Source organism: Chanodichthys erythropterus, chromosome 15 (assembly GCF_024489055.1).
Source record: "Chanodichthys erythropterus isolate Z2021 chromosome 15, ASM2448905v1, whole genome shotgun sequence".
Lineage (NCBI taxonomy): Eukaryota > Metazoa > Chordata > Actinopteri > Cypriniformes > Xenocyprididae > Chanodichthys > Chanodichthys erythropterus.
In genome coordinates, this window is record NC_090235.1 from 30,565,939 (window position 1) to 30,582,074 (window position 16,136).

Below are 16,136 nucleotides of genomic sequence, written 5' to 3' on the forward strand. Positions count from 1 at the left end.
CAAAACATACCAAAATGTGTCACATGCGATACGAGTACAACTGTCTTCTTACTGGTCAGAGTTTTCTCAGCGTCATCCATCAAAATGATTGACAAGTTCGCTCTATTTGCTTATTGTGGCTTTATTTGTAACTGTTGAGAAACATGGAAATACTATATAAATGCAGCCATCATACCCACAGTTAAATTATATACTACATTTGTATGAATACTGCGGCAAATTCAAACGTGCTCTCTCTGGATCTCCCAGCGAGGGGTAACTGTGTTGAGACCATATATGACCATATAGGCGCTCTTTGGTTTTTAACTATGGTAACTAATGTGCTCACTCACAGAATCAGACACTACTGCTTTCTATATAACACATTTCCCGTTATGAACTATGATATTGTTTGGTTCGTTGGTCCGTTGGGTTGGATTGCTTTCACATCTCAAGCGAACTGCTCCAGATTTCGTTTGAAAGACTCTTCAAACGAACTTCAAGGAGGTCTCGGTACACTTGTTTGGTCTATTTTGGTGTGCACACGAGTGCTATTGCTGCATTCACACATGCCCAAACTAACCACACCAAGGGGGACAACGAACTCTAGTACGATTCAACCAAACTAAATGAGGCTGGTGGGAAAGCACCAAGTTGCTAACACAAAAGCATCACCACCTCGTGCCAGTGTATCTTGCAAATGGCTTGGGTCCCTTTCAGTCTAAGTATATGGTAATTGTTTGCTTATTTTAGTTTAAGCGCTATGTAATAATGATGTTTTTGTTCATATCTAAAAACATTTTTAAATTGCATATCAGCAATTATATTGACTATTATTGATATTTTTCAGCTCATCGTAACTATTCCCTTGCTTGTGTTGGAAACAGATGGTGACAGGTGCCTATGAACACAAGGTTTACGTCATCAAGCATAGTAGTGCCGAAGTCTCTTTTCTTATAGCATTTAAGGTCACACCAGCATCAAGCTGCACAAGCTTTGATCCTGGTATCAGGCCCAGAGACCCCAGAAAAAGCTAGTATGGTTTTACATATATATGTGGTTTTATAGGGTTAGTTCACCCAAAAATGCTCCCATGATTTACTCACTCTCAAGACATCCTAGGTGTATGTGACTATCTTCTTTCAGAGGAACACAATCTGAGGTATATTTAAACAAATCCTTGGTCCTTGTCGGAGGATTTCGATATAAGAGAGGAGGAGCTTGGGTTTGTTACCCAGCCCTATTTTTTAACTGCGAGAGGCGTCGGAGCTTACGCTACTCCTACATCCTGTATCATACATCGCGCTACGGGTTACTCATTTAGCGCAAGTCGACTTTCACAGTATGCTTGCGGTCGTCCGCTGGAAGCTAGTTATTTGAAGTTTTAAATATGTATATTTTTCTTACAAAAACGCAATGCTTCAAAAGGCCTTTATTAAACCACTGGAGCCGTATGGATTACTTTTTATTATGGATGGATGCATTTTATTGCCCCCCATTCACAACCATTATAAAGCTTTGAGGAGCAATGGTATTTTTAAATGCATCTCTGATTGTGTTTGTCTGAAAGATGATAGTCATATACACCTAGGATGGTTTGAGGGTGAGTAAATCATGGGATCATTTTCATTTTTGGGTGAACTATTCCTTTAATATAGAGTTCATCAGGGCTGAAACTGATCCATTTCCTCTTGCTCATGTGTATGAGGTCATAAAGGCACCACCAACAAAGGCAGCCAGTGCATCCTGAACCATGTTCTGCTTCCTGACACTCATCCTCACTTCCCCAAATCTTTTCCATTTTGTCTCTTTTTGTCTGCACACACTTAATGATCAAACATTTACATTCAGCCTCAGCCTTATGTGAATTCTTTTAATACATTTATTTACATTTCTGTGGACTTTATGTTCTGGCAGCTGCAATGATTATATAATGTTATGATAGGACATGCTTAGTTATGTGTTGGGCCTAAAGGACTCTTGGCATTCATGTCCTAAACTTGGCCACACTTGTAGAACATATGGGGGGTGGAGAACAAGGTTAACACTATGCATATGTTTTCATGTAGAGATGGCTTATGTGTAAAGCTGCACTGAGAAGCATGTGAATGGCACAGAACAGTAGTATACCTGTACATCCACATCTGAGCCGAAACCTTCTCCAGACCAGGGTAGAGTTGGTGGAATGTCTAAAATAATGTTTGTAGCTTTTCTACCTGTTAAAAGCAGTTCTTATGCAACATTGCAAAAAGATGGCAAGGGAGCTTAATCTTCCGACACAGTCTCCACCCTTCACCGCTGCTGCTAACTTCTCCCAGATGTGTACACCAGTGCACTGTGGGTAACACGAGTTAAAACCCACAGGGGTGTGTAGGAGCCTGCTTAGAGAGCTCTGCTGAGTGTGCACTAGTGAAGGAGGGGCTTCCTCCTTTAATCTCTCAGGGCTACAGAGAAAAGCAAAAAGCCATTGCTCCATTCATCCAGGGAAATTTGAGTGCGACGGTTTAAAGCAAACACAGACGGACTCTCCCAGGGGGCTCTGTCTGAGAGGACATTACCCTGATCCTGCACTGTGGTGAACCTTTGAGTACCTGTGTCTGCTTTACATGCATATAATCAGATAATATATGCAGTTCACGCTAGAGTCCCCTTTCTTTCTCCTGGGTGCCTGGGCATGTAGTTTGGTGATGTTATGGAATTCGACATTCTGTTTGTCTGGGTGCTATATATCCTCTCAGGCAGGGTATTGTTATGCAGAATTGCTTTAGCACTATCTGCCACTCAATGCTAATGCACATCATTTTATTCACTCATGGCATCGGCAGATGACTCCTTCCAAGAGCATTATTCAGCAGCACAGCAGTGACAGTGAGTACAAATAATAGACCCCAGACAGGAATTTGGGCAGGGTGTCATGGAAATGGGAAAGTAAATCAAATTGGCAGTTTCTCCTGAACAGTAGGAAATGCAGGAGAAAATGGGAAAATAAACCCTGTTGGTTGGCATAATGATTGGCCATAAAACTCTTTTGAATCCTGCTTTTATGAGCGTTTGTAAAAATCCAAAAGAACTTGAAAAGTGACCCTTTCAGTGTGGAAGTTAACGAGAGGTGGGACAACACGAACAAAGGCCCGAGACCTCGCCCACTCGTCTTTCCCACACTCACCCATGGGTGACTGATGGGGACCATGCCGCTTTATGGTCAACTGATGAATTATGCTTCAATCATGTTGTAGGTCATCTCGGTTAAGTTGTGAAGCAACTTTTGCATTCCTAGTTGAGGCACTGTGTGGTGGAATGTAGGGTCCATTCCTTTCCTACCAGGCTCAACCACCACATCTCCAGTGACCTGACACTGCCCTGACACTGGGGCCGGGCCCCTCCCCATGGACTCCAGTCAGGTGACTGCAGTGCCAGGGACAACACTGAAGCATTACTTCATTCACTTGAGCTGTTTATTTCTGATTGACAGCATATGAGAAATTCTTTCTCTGGTTTCTTTGTGCTGAGTTAACTGGCTTTGTTTACTTTATTTCTGCCTTCATCTCAACAATTCTGTTATTTTAATGCATGTTGTTTCCTGTGATTCTTACAGTTTAGGCTGAATAACCTGGATATTCTATTGTATTAATAGTTTACCCACATATATGTATTATTTTTAACATTACAAGTTTATTAGGGCTGGGTAAAAAAATATTGATTTCTCGATTTTTATCGATTCTCATTTTTACGAACCGATATTGATTCTTAAATCCCAAGAATTGATTAGTCTTGTCTGTTTTCAATTTTAAAAGAATGAGCAGAATATGTAGTGCCTCCCATCCAATAAATTGCAATAATCTTTGTGCTTTGTTACTTTTGATATGAAGCAAAGTCTCAGATTTCAAATGACGTCCATCTTATTATGAGATTCAAAAAATAAATATTGTTTTGGCGCTGATTAATGTGATGTGACAGATCGCTTTAGTGCCTCAGTTAAAGAGAAGCAGCAGCATGTGAACATCTTCTCCTCCGCTTAAATACCAGTTACAGCACGAAATAAACATCACTAAACATCTGAAGGTATGTTAAAATATACAGTACAACTTACCGAAATCCGTATCATGTCTCGTGTAATCGCTCAATGTTTTAAGCTCAGAAAGACGTCAATAAACAGCTTGTAAACAGTAACATCACATTTACCTCAGATAAACATATTCAGTGACCATAAACTCATTAGTCAGCTAGAAAAATGAACTCTAGAAAGCAACATTCTGATAAATATAACTATGCACCGTTACATATTTTGTTTACATATTTTGTTTTACACCGTTTACATACTTTTTAATGTTCTTCAATATTTAATGCATGTTTGAATAAATCCAGTTATGACAGCCGCAATTTAAATGTTTATATTTAAAAAAAAAAACCCGAATTGGAGTAGAAATGATTATGTAATTCTAAACTTTATTTATAATAAAAACATCATTGAGTGTAATTTAAGTGTTTGTATATAAATAAGTTAATTTAACCTTCAATATTATAAAAGAAAAATACAGGTTTGCCCTTGAGTTAATATTGTGGACATCCTCAAATGACAAGGATCTGCCATTTAGTGCCTAAAAAAATTTGATTTTTCTATATTTGTTTGTTTAAAAAAATAATAATAATGTATGGAATGATTAAGCATGTTGTTCATCATCATTGACTCACCATCCTTCTTTTATGAAAATTTCATTAAATGGAAGTTTTCTAGGGCAATATGGTTGCCTTCCTTGAACCTGAAGTCTTTGTTTTCTGTCTGGTAGGCACTGGGCCATTCACTTTCCCCTGGAAATGTCTGGAAACAGCCAGCTGCCCTTTGATCACTGAGCTGAATTCATTTTCCCATCATGCATCAGTGCAGTGAGGATTACTCTGTCAGGAGTAGTTTAGGCTTGGTGACTTAGTGGCTTGCCCTAACTCTGTCTCATTAGAGGTTAAAGAATCCTCTGGGCCCATGCCGATACCAGCCCGGACCGGTCACCAGGAGCCAGAATGGAAAATCCAGTGGAGTCTAGTTTCTGCCAGGCCAAACTAAAACAAAAACAAATCTAGTGCTCAGATCCAAGTCCCATGCTCCAGACTTAGGATTAACTTCTGCGCTTTGTCTTAGCTAAGTTAGCTTACCTACAAAGTAAGTCCTCCAACAATCCCTAAGTTCCTACATGTTCTGTTAGGTGTTCACAGTTCTTCTCAAAAGAAGACAGTTAAGGGTGGACATTTGAAGAGAACGATACCCCACTTAATGAAGGCCAGAAGCAGAAACACTTCAATGTGTTTCCTATCAAGAGACTTGCAGTTGTGGCTGAAATTCCAGGACATAATAAAAGTCTGTCTGGACTCAATCAAAATAATCAGGCCGCCAAAGAGACAAACTAAGAACAACTGTGGCTGGATGCTTTGATGAAAATTCGGAAGCTTTGTAAAAGCATTTTTAAAAATTGATTTTAGAGTAATTAAACAGAAGGTGGGCATTTTCTTGGCTGTCTTTCATTGAGAACTCATGCTGGGAAGTCGGTTGCACTGGAAACTATGCCCTGTATCCAAAGCGAGCAGTCCAGGTGTGGTTGATTGCTGTCTGATTTAGCACAGAGAGGCTGTTGTTGGACAAAGTTATGTTGGTGTTCAAAGAGAAGACTTATTAAAACACTGTATTAAAACTCCTCAAATAAAATTTGATCATTGGCCTCACAAGGAATTTCACAGAGCTAAGCAAGTCCCTGGTCTTATGTGACATTTCAATATTGCACTTCTTTTTTAAGATTTGTTGTATATGTTGTGTTTCAGTAGGACTTTGAGAAGACCTTGTGTTCACACTTGATCTCTTAATCTACATGCTTCAGTAGCATGGTGTTCTTACCTCACTTATCTGCATATATCAGATAATGCAGGTAACGTCATCTCTGCTGAATACCTGCAACAGAGACCATTTTGTTCTGTCAGCAGTTAGGGTTACATTTTTGTAAAGATGCGATAAGGTAGCCTCATGTTTTGTTAACATGCCAGAAAAATCATGTTACATCATAATCCATGGAGCATCTGAGGGGTATAAACCGTCTAGCAGGTCTGATGAGATTTGCATGCTTGTCCTCATCCACAACTTAATATGAAGCTGAAGTTAGACTAATCTGAGCTATCATGTTGATGTACATTTCCATATTTTTGGCTTAAGGAAATGGTCCTTGTTCGTACTTGTGTGATATGTCACTAGATTCAATTGTAATGAATCATAATTTGCATCTTTAATCCACTTAAGTATTAACAGTCATAATTTTTGTTTACTCTTGCAGAAGAGGTTGACTACAGCAACTTTGGCACCAGCACTCTGACCAGGAAAAAGAAAGCAGTGGTCACTCTTCGAAATGACCTAAACCGCAAACGGCCCCACATCCGCATTGGTATGCCTCAGGACTTCCGTCCTGTGTCGTCCATTATTGATGTGGACATCCTTCCTGAATCTCACCGAAGAGTTCGACTCTACCGGCATGGCTCGGACAAGCCCCTTGGATTCTACATCCGTGATGGCACCAGTGTCCGTGTTACACCCCACGGCTTGGAAAAGGTCCCGGGTATCTTCATTTCCCGCCTGGTACCTGGAGGCCTGGCCGAGAGCACGGGCCTGCTGGCTGTCAATGATGAGGTCTTGGAGGTCAATGGCATCGAGGTAACAGGAAAGACATTGGACCAGGTGACTGACATGATGATCGCAAACAGCCACAACCTTATTGTGACCGTGAAGCCGGTGAACCAGCGCAACAATGTGGTGCGCAGCAGTCGTATCTCAGGCAGCTCGGGTCAGTCATCCGACAGCAGCGGTTCGGTGGGATACCCCGCCATCACCGCTCCCACCGGTGCCACCGCCATCTCTCATGGCTACAGCCCAGAGGATTTGGAGAGTGATGAAGAGTCGGACATCGTAATTGAGAGCAACATCAAACGGCCATCACGACGCTCCAATGCCTCAGTGGCTTCAACTGCGTCCCGGTCCCAGATGCAAACAACCACCGTGACCCCACCCAGCCCCCCTACACGGCCCCAAACGAGACCTCCATCCACGGTGTCCACGGCCTCTTTCCACTCTCAACCAAGCTTTAACGGCACAGTGCACAGTAGTTTGAGTTACAAGTTGCATAAGGACCTTACCCTCCAACACCCCTCCTACCACAGCAGCAACCCCGTCATGCGGGAAAGCAATGGCAGCCTACACAAAATCCTCAGTAGCCTGAGGACAGACCCCCGTCACAGCTTGGCTTTACCCAGAGGAGGGGTGGAGGAGGATGGCACAGTCATTACTTTATAATACATAGAGTCACATATATAAAATCCAGCCCACCCAGAGACTTGGCTTTTCAGCCTGGGACATCAGACTCAACTTTGAACCTCACCAAACTTTTAAGGGTTTTGTAAAATGAATAATTTAACAGAAACAATATCTGGAATTTTACTCTTTTTAATGTTTTCTTTCCATGTGTTGTAATGTTGTATGTAAAAATGTGTCCAATTTAGTGGTATGTCTTTTTCCAAGCAGAGCCACTTTTTTTATCTTGTCTATCAGTGTTTCTCGGTTCTTGTTTTGAGGTTAATTTTAATCATGTTATCTAAATGTCTCTCGGGACCAGAAATTAGGTTTAGACCTGTGTGTGCGTTTACGGTTTGTACCTGAAAACAAACATTTGCTCCTGGTATTACATTATGCAAATGCCAAAATGAATTAACACTTAATCAGCAACACTTTTTTTTTTTTTTTTTGCCCTGTCTGAATCATGTTCTTCCAAGTTAATAACTGAATAGTATTAATAATCATTATTAACTTTCAGTAATAAATCACTGCTGTATGTGTTTAGTACCTTTTTATATGCAGTAAATTACTATTTGGCAGATTCCCTCAGAATGTTTGTTTCTGAACATTTAAATATCACTTGTGTCAGCATTACAAAAAAGCTTTTTGGAAATTTTGGAAGTTTTTATATAATATCTTAAAACATCACTACTATGTTGACTTTGGTCTTGTGGGATTTAATTTGACTTTGTTACTGGTTTATTTGACTGCAGTGGAGTATAATTGGTCACCACATATGGGTATTTCACACTTGTATGTCCTCTTGACTGGAATGCAAGTTAGTTCTCTGTTTTATTCTGTACACATATTTTCTGTCACCTCACTGTTAATGAACCCTCACCTCTGACCTCCACTCAAATCCCCACAGATGAACAGACTGCTGTCTCATACTAGTCAGATCTTTAATGGCTTTAAAGTTAATGCTGCCACTGAGCACACGGTCCAGTCAAACTTCAGGTATAAAATGGAGTCTTATATCATACTTTTTTCTTACATTGGGAACACACCCATTCATACTTAATTTTGTTTTATATAGAGTCTGTGGAATACATTTGTATATAATTGAAAACCACTGTGGATGTACCTTCCTTTTGCTTTTAGGTTGACTGCATTGTATTCGTCTTCTTGAACAAAGACTTACCTTCATATCCACCATTTTTGTGCCTTACTGCCCCTCCTACAGACATAGTTCACTCAAACAGACTAAGTATTTGGATCTGACCACTGGAAATATTTTCATTTTGGTAAAAGCAAGGGCATGGTATGTAACGTGTGAGTCAAAATACATTTGTGCTGAGTCGCCATCTGTTGGTCACTGCCTGAACTGCTTTTCTTTTGCCAAAAAATCACTTTCTTTATATTCTGCATTAGTTATTTGGTATTCGTATTTTCGTATCGTTGTCTTTGTTAATCTGTATGTCTGTGTATCATCAACACTGAATAATTTAACAGAAATTCAAAACAGGACAAGCTAAAAAACAGATTACTAAAGAAAAAAAAAAAGGTACGACAGATTGTCTTCGGTCAGTCGTGTTAGGACAGTTTCAGTGTAAAAGTTCAGTGTCTAAATATATCAGTCAGGCAGTTAAACCACACTTAAGATGGTAGTTACAATACAATATACATGTAAATATTGTCTATATGGTTTTTACTGATGTCAGTCTTTTTTAAAAAACAAAATAAAATTCTGAGATGGACAAAACACATCCTGTTGTGTTCTTTACATTCTTTTACATTTACGATCAACGACCAGGCTTAAGATTAACGTACATTGCACTGCGATGTCCTAGATCAGTCATGAACCATTTTGATTTAAAGTTTATCAGCACTGGGAAGGAAACGCTGTCAGATAACCGTTTCCTGTGATAAACAAAGGTTTCCTCAAGGGGGCGCCCTATCTATCTATCTATCTATCTATCTATCTATCTATCTATCTATCTATCTATCTATCTATCCATCTATCCATCTATCTATCTATCTATCCATCCATCCATCCATCCATCCATCCATCCATCCATCCATCCATCCGTTTGAGTCTTTGGATTGACCGTTAATATCACATGACCAACATGTGGCCAACCCGTTCTCTGATTGGCTATTAAATTCGCGCATGCGCACATGCTGCTCTGCGTTCACTTCCACATAAACAACTGTAGTGTAGTGGATAGCAAAACATGGAGCATCGATTTGACAGGGCAGCAGCGGTGCTGTCACCGCTGGAGGAGTCCAGCGCAGAGGTGAGCAGAGACAGCGGCATCGTGTCTCAAAGCGCCAGCAGTTTGTCTATGGTGAGTGAGGCCCTGAGCAGCGGTACCGTGTCTCAGAGCCCGAGCTTTGGCGCTGCAGTGGCCCAGAGCCCGATCTCAGCAGCCGGTGAAACCCAGGACCAGAGCGAGCCAGAGCAGACTCAAGACGACGAGCTACTGAGACACACGGCCATCACATACTCCTCTTATATCAGAGCCAACGCTGAAGAAGAGGTAAGGACACAGATATAACATTTAATAATGGATAACACTCCAATAACTTACACACAATAAAAGCAGGACAGAAAAAATGTCAGTATATTATTATTATGTCACATAAAGCATATTGTTCTTTTGAATATTTGCACGGCTGTGATTCGGCCATTCTGCAGCAAGAGTGTGAATGTGGTACGACAGTTATTTAAACAAGAAATTAATATTGATATTATTAACCTATATTTTCAAAACAGTATTGCCAGTTTTTCCTGTCTATATTTTGTCTCTACCAAGGAAAAAGTTCCAAACGAAGCCACAGTAGAATCGACCTCTGAGCAACACCCTGTAGTGTTTCATTCAAGAGTGAATCAGTTTTCTCCTATCTTGTATATTAGGTGAAAAACAGTATGTGAGTTAAGTAGCATGTCCGAATTCATAAAACAGTAGGCGAAAAGTACCTGTATGACCTACTACTTTCTGGGATTCTGAAGTGCGCATCTACTGGACACTTTATCAGGCCATGGTGAAGATGCAACTGACTCTGTAGGTCACATGACAGTGACAATATGGTGGATGTAGTGTCTGAATTCCATTCATAGTAATGCACACATTCATACTATATTGTAGAAATATATTTCAAACCAAATGTAGTACCTACTATACAGTTTGCGGTTTCTAGATGCAGCATGGGTCTCTCTTACTAATGCTAGCATACATTATGAATTTGTGCTTTATCTGTGTACAACCAGTATGTGGTTACTCCCATGAGTATCCTATTCCCTGCATAACAACAGTTTAAATGCTATTTGTAATTTTGATGGAAGTACAGTTGTGAACGGAGCCCTCTATCTAGAAAAAGAGTCCAGTTAAACAAAAAACAAATTTAAAAAAAAAAAAAAAGGTCTTTGTTTGAGAAAGTATGTGAACCTTTAGGATTATCAGTTTATATAAAGAAGTGAGTTTTTTTCAATTCATGGGATTAAAATCATGTGAGTTTTAGCACCCCCCTCTCTATTGAAGAACATGAACCTGGGTTTGGCCATGCCTCTGTCAAAAAGTTTGTTAACCAGGCTAGATAAGATTATAAAACTATTTCTACAGAATTGGATTGAGAATGTGAAGAAATTCCAGAAAGTCACGAACTCCAGAAGAACATGTCATCTGCACACCTCTCTAGCATTCATGAGTCCACCATTATCAAATACTGAAAAAGAATGTGTGAATGGCAGGATAGTTAGGAGGAAACTGCTTTCCAAGAAGAACAGTGCTGTTCATTTGAAGGGTTAGTTTACCCAAAAATGAAAATTCAGTCATTAATTACTTATCCTCATGTCGTTCCAAACCTATGAGACTTTCGTTCATCTTCGAAACACAAATGAAAATATTTTTGATGAAATCTGAGCGATTTCTATAATTGCTCACATGAATCTTTTAAATGAATATAAATATATGAGCAATATCACATGAGTAGCCATGCGATATGGCTGTATATCAGCCGTAGGTAATCACAGCGTGCTGGGACACCGGGATATTCTCCACCAAAGATTTTTGGTCACTAGTGTAACAAAGAATTCATAGTTCCATTAATGCTGAAGCAGCCACAAACAATTATACCATCGCCTCCTTCATTATCATCATGAGGTTCCTATTATGGAAGGCAGCATTTGGTTTTAACTTGTTAGAGTTCCACTGTACTGCCCGCTGTACACATACTTTTCAAAAGAAACCAAAAACCATACATATACTCCAAATTGTTCAAGAACAGCATGCAATTTACTTTCGGTATGCCTTTTTTAGGCAAATTTTACAGGAATGCTAAGATGCTTCTCACACTAAAAACAAACAAAAAGTTTTTGTACACTTCCACCCACCAAACATTCTTTCAACGGTCTTCTGATTCATCCACAAGGCAAACCTTAAAGTGTAAGTTCCCCCAAAAATGAAAATTCTGTCATCATTTATTCACCCTCATGTCGTTCCAAACCCATAAGACTTTTATTTATCTTCGGAACACAAATGATGACACAATCTGAGAGATTTCTGTCCCTCCATACACAGCTACACAACTGACACTTCGACACTTCATAAAGAGATCGCAAAACTAATCCATATGAATTGAGCGGTTTAGTCCAAATTTTCTGAAGAGACACAATCGCTTTATATGATGAACAGATTGAATTTAGGCTTTTATTTACATATAAACATTGATCAGCAATCATAAAAGCTCAACCGAAACTGCTTCAGGAGTGAGAACGAACCTCTTCTGGAAGCTCAAACATGCTGTGTAACACATGAGAATGAACCTCATTGGTTGTCACGCATTAAGCAAACATTCTTGAGCTTCCGTTTACCATAACTGATGTGTGAATAAATATATGTGAATAAAAGCCTAAAATCAATCTGATCATCATATAAAGCGATTGTGTCTCTTCAGAAAATTTGGACTAAACTACTCAATTCATATGGATTAGTTTTACGATCTCTTTATGAAGTGTCGAAGTGTCAGTTGTGTAGCTGTGTATGGAGGGACAGAAATCTCTCAGATTGTGTCATCATTTGTGTTCCGAAGATAAATAAAAGTCTTATGGGTTTGGAACGACATGAGGGTGAATAAATTATGACAGAATTTTCATTTTTGGGGGAACTTACACTTTAAGGTTTGCCTTGTGGATGAATCAGAAGACCGTTGAAAGAATGTTTGGTGGGTGGAAGTTTGTTTTAGTGTGAGAAGCATCTTAGCATTCCTGTAAAATTTGCCTAAAAAAGGCATACCGAAAGTAAATTGCATGCTGTTCTTGAACAATTTGGAGTATATGTATGGTTTTTGGTTTCTTTTGAAAAGTATGTGTACAGCGGGCAGTACAGTGGAACTCTAACAAGTTAAAACCAAACGCTGCCTTCCATAATAGGAACCTCATGATGATAATGAAGGAGGCGATGGTATAATTGTTTGTGGCTGCTTCAGCATTAATGGAACTATGAATTCTTTGCTACACCAGTGACCAGAAAATTTTGGTGGAGAATATCCCGGTGTCCCAGCACACTGTGATTACCTACGGCTGATATACAGCCATATCGCATGGCTACTTGTGTGATATTGCTCATATATTTATATTCATTTAAACTAAAAGATTCATATTAGTTGTCAAACTATAAGTGCTCACATAAAACCGATTAAAAGGATAGTTCACTCAAAACTGGAAATTCTTTCTCACTTTTGTCATTCCAAACCTGTATAACTTTCTTCAGTGGAACACCAATGGTATTTTGAAGAATGTTGGAATGTTAGTCTCTTCAATGCATCTGTATACTCTTCCTGTTGGAGCACAGTCTAGTTTTCAAGCCTAATTTGTTAAGCTTGATATGGGTTAAATAAAGACTGACTTGTTCTCTCTGCGGCTAACGGAATTATGTTCCTAACACCAGACTACTTTTTCAATTCTTAATGGTCCTCTGTTATTTTACAAGGCAGTGAAGCAACTGTTTGTCCCCCTAACATTTATATCACATGTACACAGAGTATAATATGTACAGTATGTCATGTGTTTTGTTTTCTTGACGTTTATCCTGTATTTGCTGTGCAGGTCTTGTGCTTGGAGAAAAGCTTGGAAGAAATGCTTACAAGAGTTGATGAGTTTGTTGGTATGCTTGATATGGTAAGATCAATGTATTTGCTTTTACAAATGTTTTCCCATTTGTAAAGTTGCTTAAAAGTATTTGAATAGAGCTTTTCTACAATAAATATTGTTCCATAGCAGCTTTATATTTAAAGGCAGGAACACCCCAAGCCGATGGTCGGCCGTCGGGCAGTTTTTGTTCATCTTCCGACTAAGTTTTCTCAGTGTGTTACACACTGTCGGCTGAAGTTGGTCCTCGACAACTTTTTTTTCGACATGTTGAATAGGCGTCGGAGCTCATTGGTCCGTCGGGCCATCTGATCATTCTGATTGGCTGTTCAGCTACTGCCACCTGCTGGTACGGAAAGGCATTTCATCTTGCGCAGGCGCAGAACGGACATGCTACTTGGCCGTCGGGTGTCAAGCGTCGGTTTGGTGTGTCAGGCCAACTTTGGACCCAGACGCTGCCAACGTGAGCCAACCCCGCAGTCTGCTTTCGTCGCCACTAGTTCGTCAGCGTCAGCTTGCTGTGTTCCTGCCTTTACTTTGACTGCCCTAAAAACAAATCCTCCCTCAAATTTTCCACACTCTGTTGTGGCTTCCTTAAACCCCTGCTTAATACACTGTTTTCAAAGGTGTTTAACTGACAAATCTGCAAATACTTCAACTGAAAAATAATATTTTTTTTTTTTTTTTTATATATATATATATAGATTCGAAATGACACCTCACAGGTGGTCAATGAGAACCTACCACAGATACAAAGAAAATCGGAAGAGATGAAAGAGATTTACCGAAAAATTGACAAATTGGAGGTACTAACTTTAAACGGTGTCTGAACCATGGTAATGAATTGACATTTTCTTTTGTTGTTTCAAGTGTACTGTCTAATTCTCAGGGCTTTGTCAAAATGGTTGGAGCCAATGTCAATGCATTGGAAGAACAAGTAACTCAAGTTGAAGGTGAAGTTGGAACCCTACCAGGCGCCTTCAAAAAGATCTTCCGCACAATGGCCGTTCCAGGTTTTTTAAATGTGAGTTTTTTACATTACATGCATGCCTGCCGTGGTATTTGGCATTCTTTGAAATATGGTAGAACTGGTATCAAATGTTGGCTGCTTCTTTTTTCTTCTTCAGAAACCTGCTAGCCCAAGAAGGCAATCACAAAGACATCAAGAGCTTCCCAGTGTCTTTAGAACAGAAGATTACTTTAAACCTCAGTCTGAGCAGTAACGGAGAGATTATCGTATTGACTTTATGAAGTACTGACCAAGACCAGGGTTCTCCGACATCAGCAGCGCTGCCTGCTTTCAGGTGCAAACACCTGCTGGGATTGCTAACACAAACATTTCACAGTCACTTTATCTGCAAATTATTCAAACGAATCCTGATCAAAGCCGAGTGTTATTTTAGTAGGCAGTCTAATGGCAGCTAGTTTTATAACCTAAAGAAGCTTTGGTTTTAAATATCTTATTTTTCCTGAAGTGCCTCTCCAGGAAGTTTGACACTGTTTCTTAGAATTGGAAAAGCATGCTCGAAAAATGTCAGAACATTAGTTCAAACGTTTATATGATTTTTATTCAAACTTGTACATAGTTTTACAGCTTTATATTTTTTTTGCCCTTGGTCTTTTCTTCCAGTGCTTGAGGAGATCTTTTTGCACTATTTTCACTGTTGCTATTTATCACTGATATATCTTATTAAGGTCTACAGTTTGATGTCTGGCACATGTTGACAATTAATATTTAATTAATTCATGTAACCAGTGTAATTGACTCTGGGTAATTATGTAGCATTCAGTGCCGCATTTCTCAGCCAAACAATCGCCACAACAAATATTGTTTATCATGGACCATTTACTTTTATACTTGTATGTCCATGGACAGTAGTCTTATGCTAATTGTTACATGATGATAATTGTGACTAATGATTGTCTGTTTGTAATAAATTTCCAAATGTAGCCTATAGCATAAAGTGACTACATTTCATTACTGATCAGTTGTCATTATTGGTCAGTTGAACAGCTTTGTAGAGTATTCCACAGAAAGTCTGATAAAAGAGTTTGTTAAATGAGTACAATTGTAGTGGGATCTACACAACTGTGTATGTATGCACATTTATATAGTTAAAAGGATATTGATATTGATCCAGTGTTGAGCCAAACCTACAACCATAAAATTTGATGACAAAATTGTATTTTATATATACGAAAAGAACACAAGGCTGATAAAGAGTACAAAAATTTTCAATAAAATAAATTTTCAAAGGAAACAATGGGGAAAATGTGTATATATTTCTCTCTTTGATTTACATTACATTATAGAACTAAAGCAAGACACATGAAATCACTTAAAGAATAATTCAGCATTCGGCCATATTGTATCAGTTAAAATAAATAATTTTTCTAAACTCTACGTGGCCATACCGATTGCATCATGCGCTAGTACATTGTTCATTTCACCATCGAATCATTCTTTTGAACCGACTAAATGTAATGATTCAGTCAAAACCTGCTGTTCGTAAAGCGTATGTCTAGACAGAAAGGCATTACTTTTTAAGAGTACATCGGGGATAGGAACAGTTAACAATTAGCCATACAAATGAAATTACTTTTAAAAAGAATCAGTACATCGATTCTGTGAACCGGTTCAATAAAATGAACCAATTGACCTTAAACGCTTCCAGGAACTACAAGCTAGTGATGTTTCCAAATTTCAAT

At 39.1% G+C, this 16,136-nt stretch overlaps 2 protein-coding genes across 3 annotated transcripts in view; both read left to right on the plus strand.

Annotated features, from left to right (window-relative positions):
* Positions 1 to 9,063, plus strand: part of pard6gb (par-6 family cell polarity regulator gamma b) — a 51,274-nt gene extending 42,211 nt beyond the window's left edge. The window contains exon 3 of the mRNA XM_067411575.1: positions 6,291 to 9,063. Coding sequence (XP_067267676.1) covers positions 6,291 to 7,300 — 1,010 coding nt within the window. The 3' untranslated portion in view covers positions 7,301 to 9,063. The remainder of the gene's footprint in view (positions 1 to 6,290) is intronic.
* A 396-nt stretch (positions 9,064 to 9,459) lies between these two features.
* bloc1s4 (biogenesis of lysosomal organelles complex-1, subunit 4, cappuccino) lies at positions 9,460 to 15,689 on the plus strand. Of its 2 annotated transcripts, XM_067411744.1 has the most exons (5): positions 9,460 to 9,819; positions 13,386 to 13,457; positions 14,132 to 14,233; positions 14,317 to 14,451; positions 14,555 to 15,689. In XM_067411744.1, exons 1-5 carry the CDS (start codon positions 9,514 to 9,516, stop codon positions 14,648 to 14,650), a joined length of 711 nt encoding a protein of 236 aa, XP_067267845.1. In that variant the 5' UTR covers positions 9,460 to 9,513; the 3' UTR covers positions 14,651 to 15,689. The 2 variants fall into 2 exon arrangements, with proteins under 2 accessions (XP_067267845.1, XP_067267846.1); XM_067411745.1 differs by lacking the exon at positions 14,132 to 14,233.
* Positions 15,690 to 16,136: the final 447 nt, after the last annotated feature.

Coding starts and splice junctions, on each gene's coding strand:
- bloc1s4 (XM_067411744.1), top strand. CDS start 9,514: ATGGAGCATCGATTTGACAGGGCAGCAGCGGTGCTGTCACCGCTGGAG. Junction 9,820..13,385: donor GAGCCAACGCTGAAGAAGAG/GTAAGGACACAG, acceptor TTTGCTGTGCAG/GTCTTGTGCTTGGAGAAAAG. Junction 13,458..14,131: donor TTGTTGGTATGCTTGATATG/GTAAGATCAATG, acceptor ATATATATATAG/ATTCGAAATGACACCTCACA.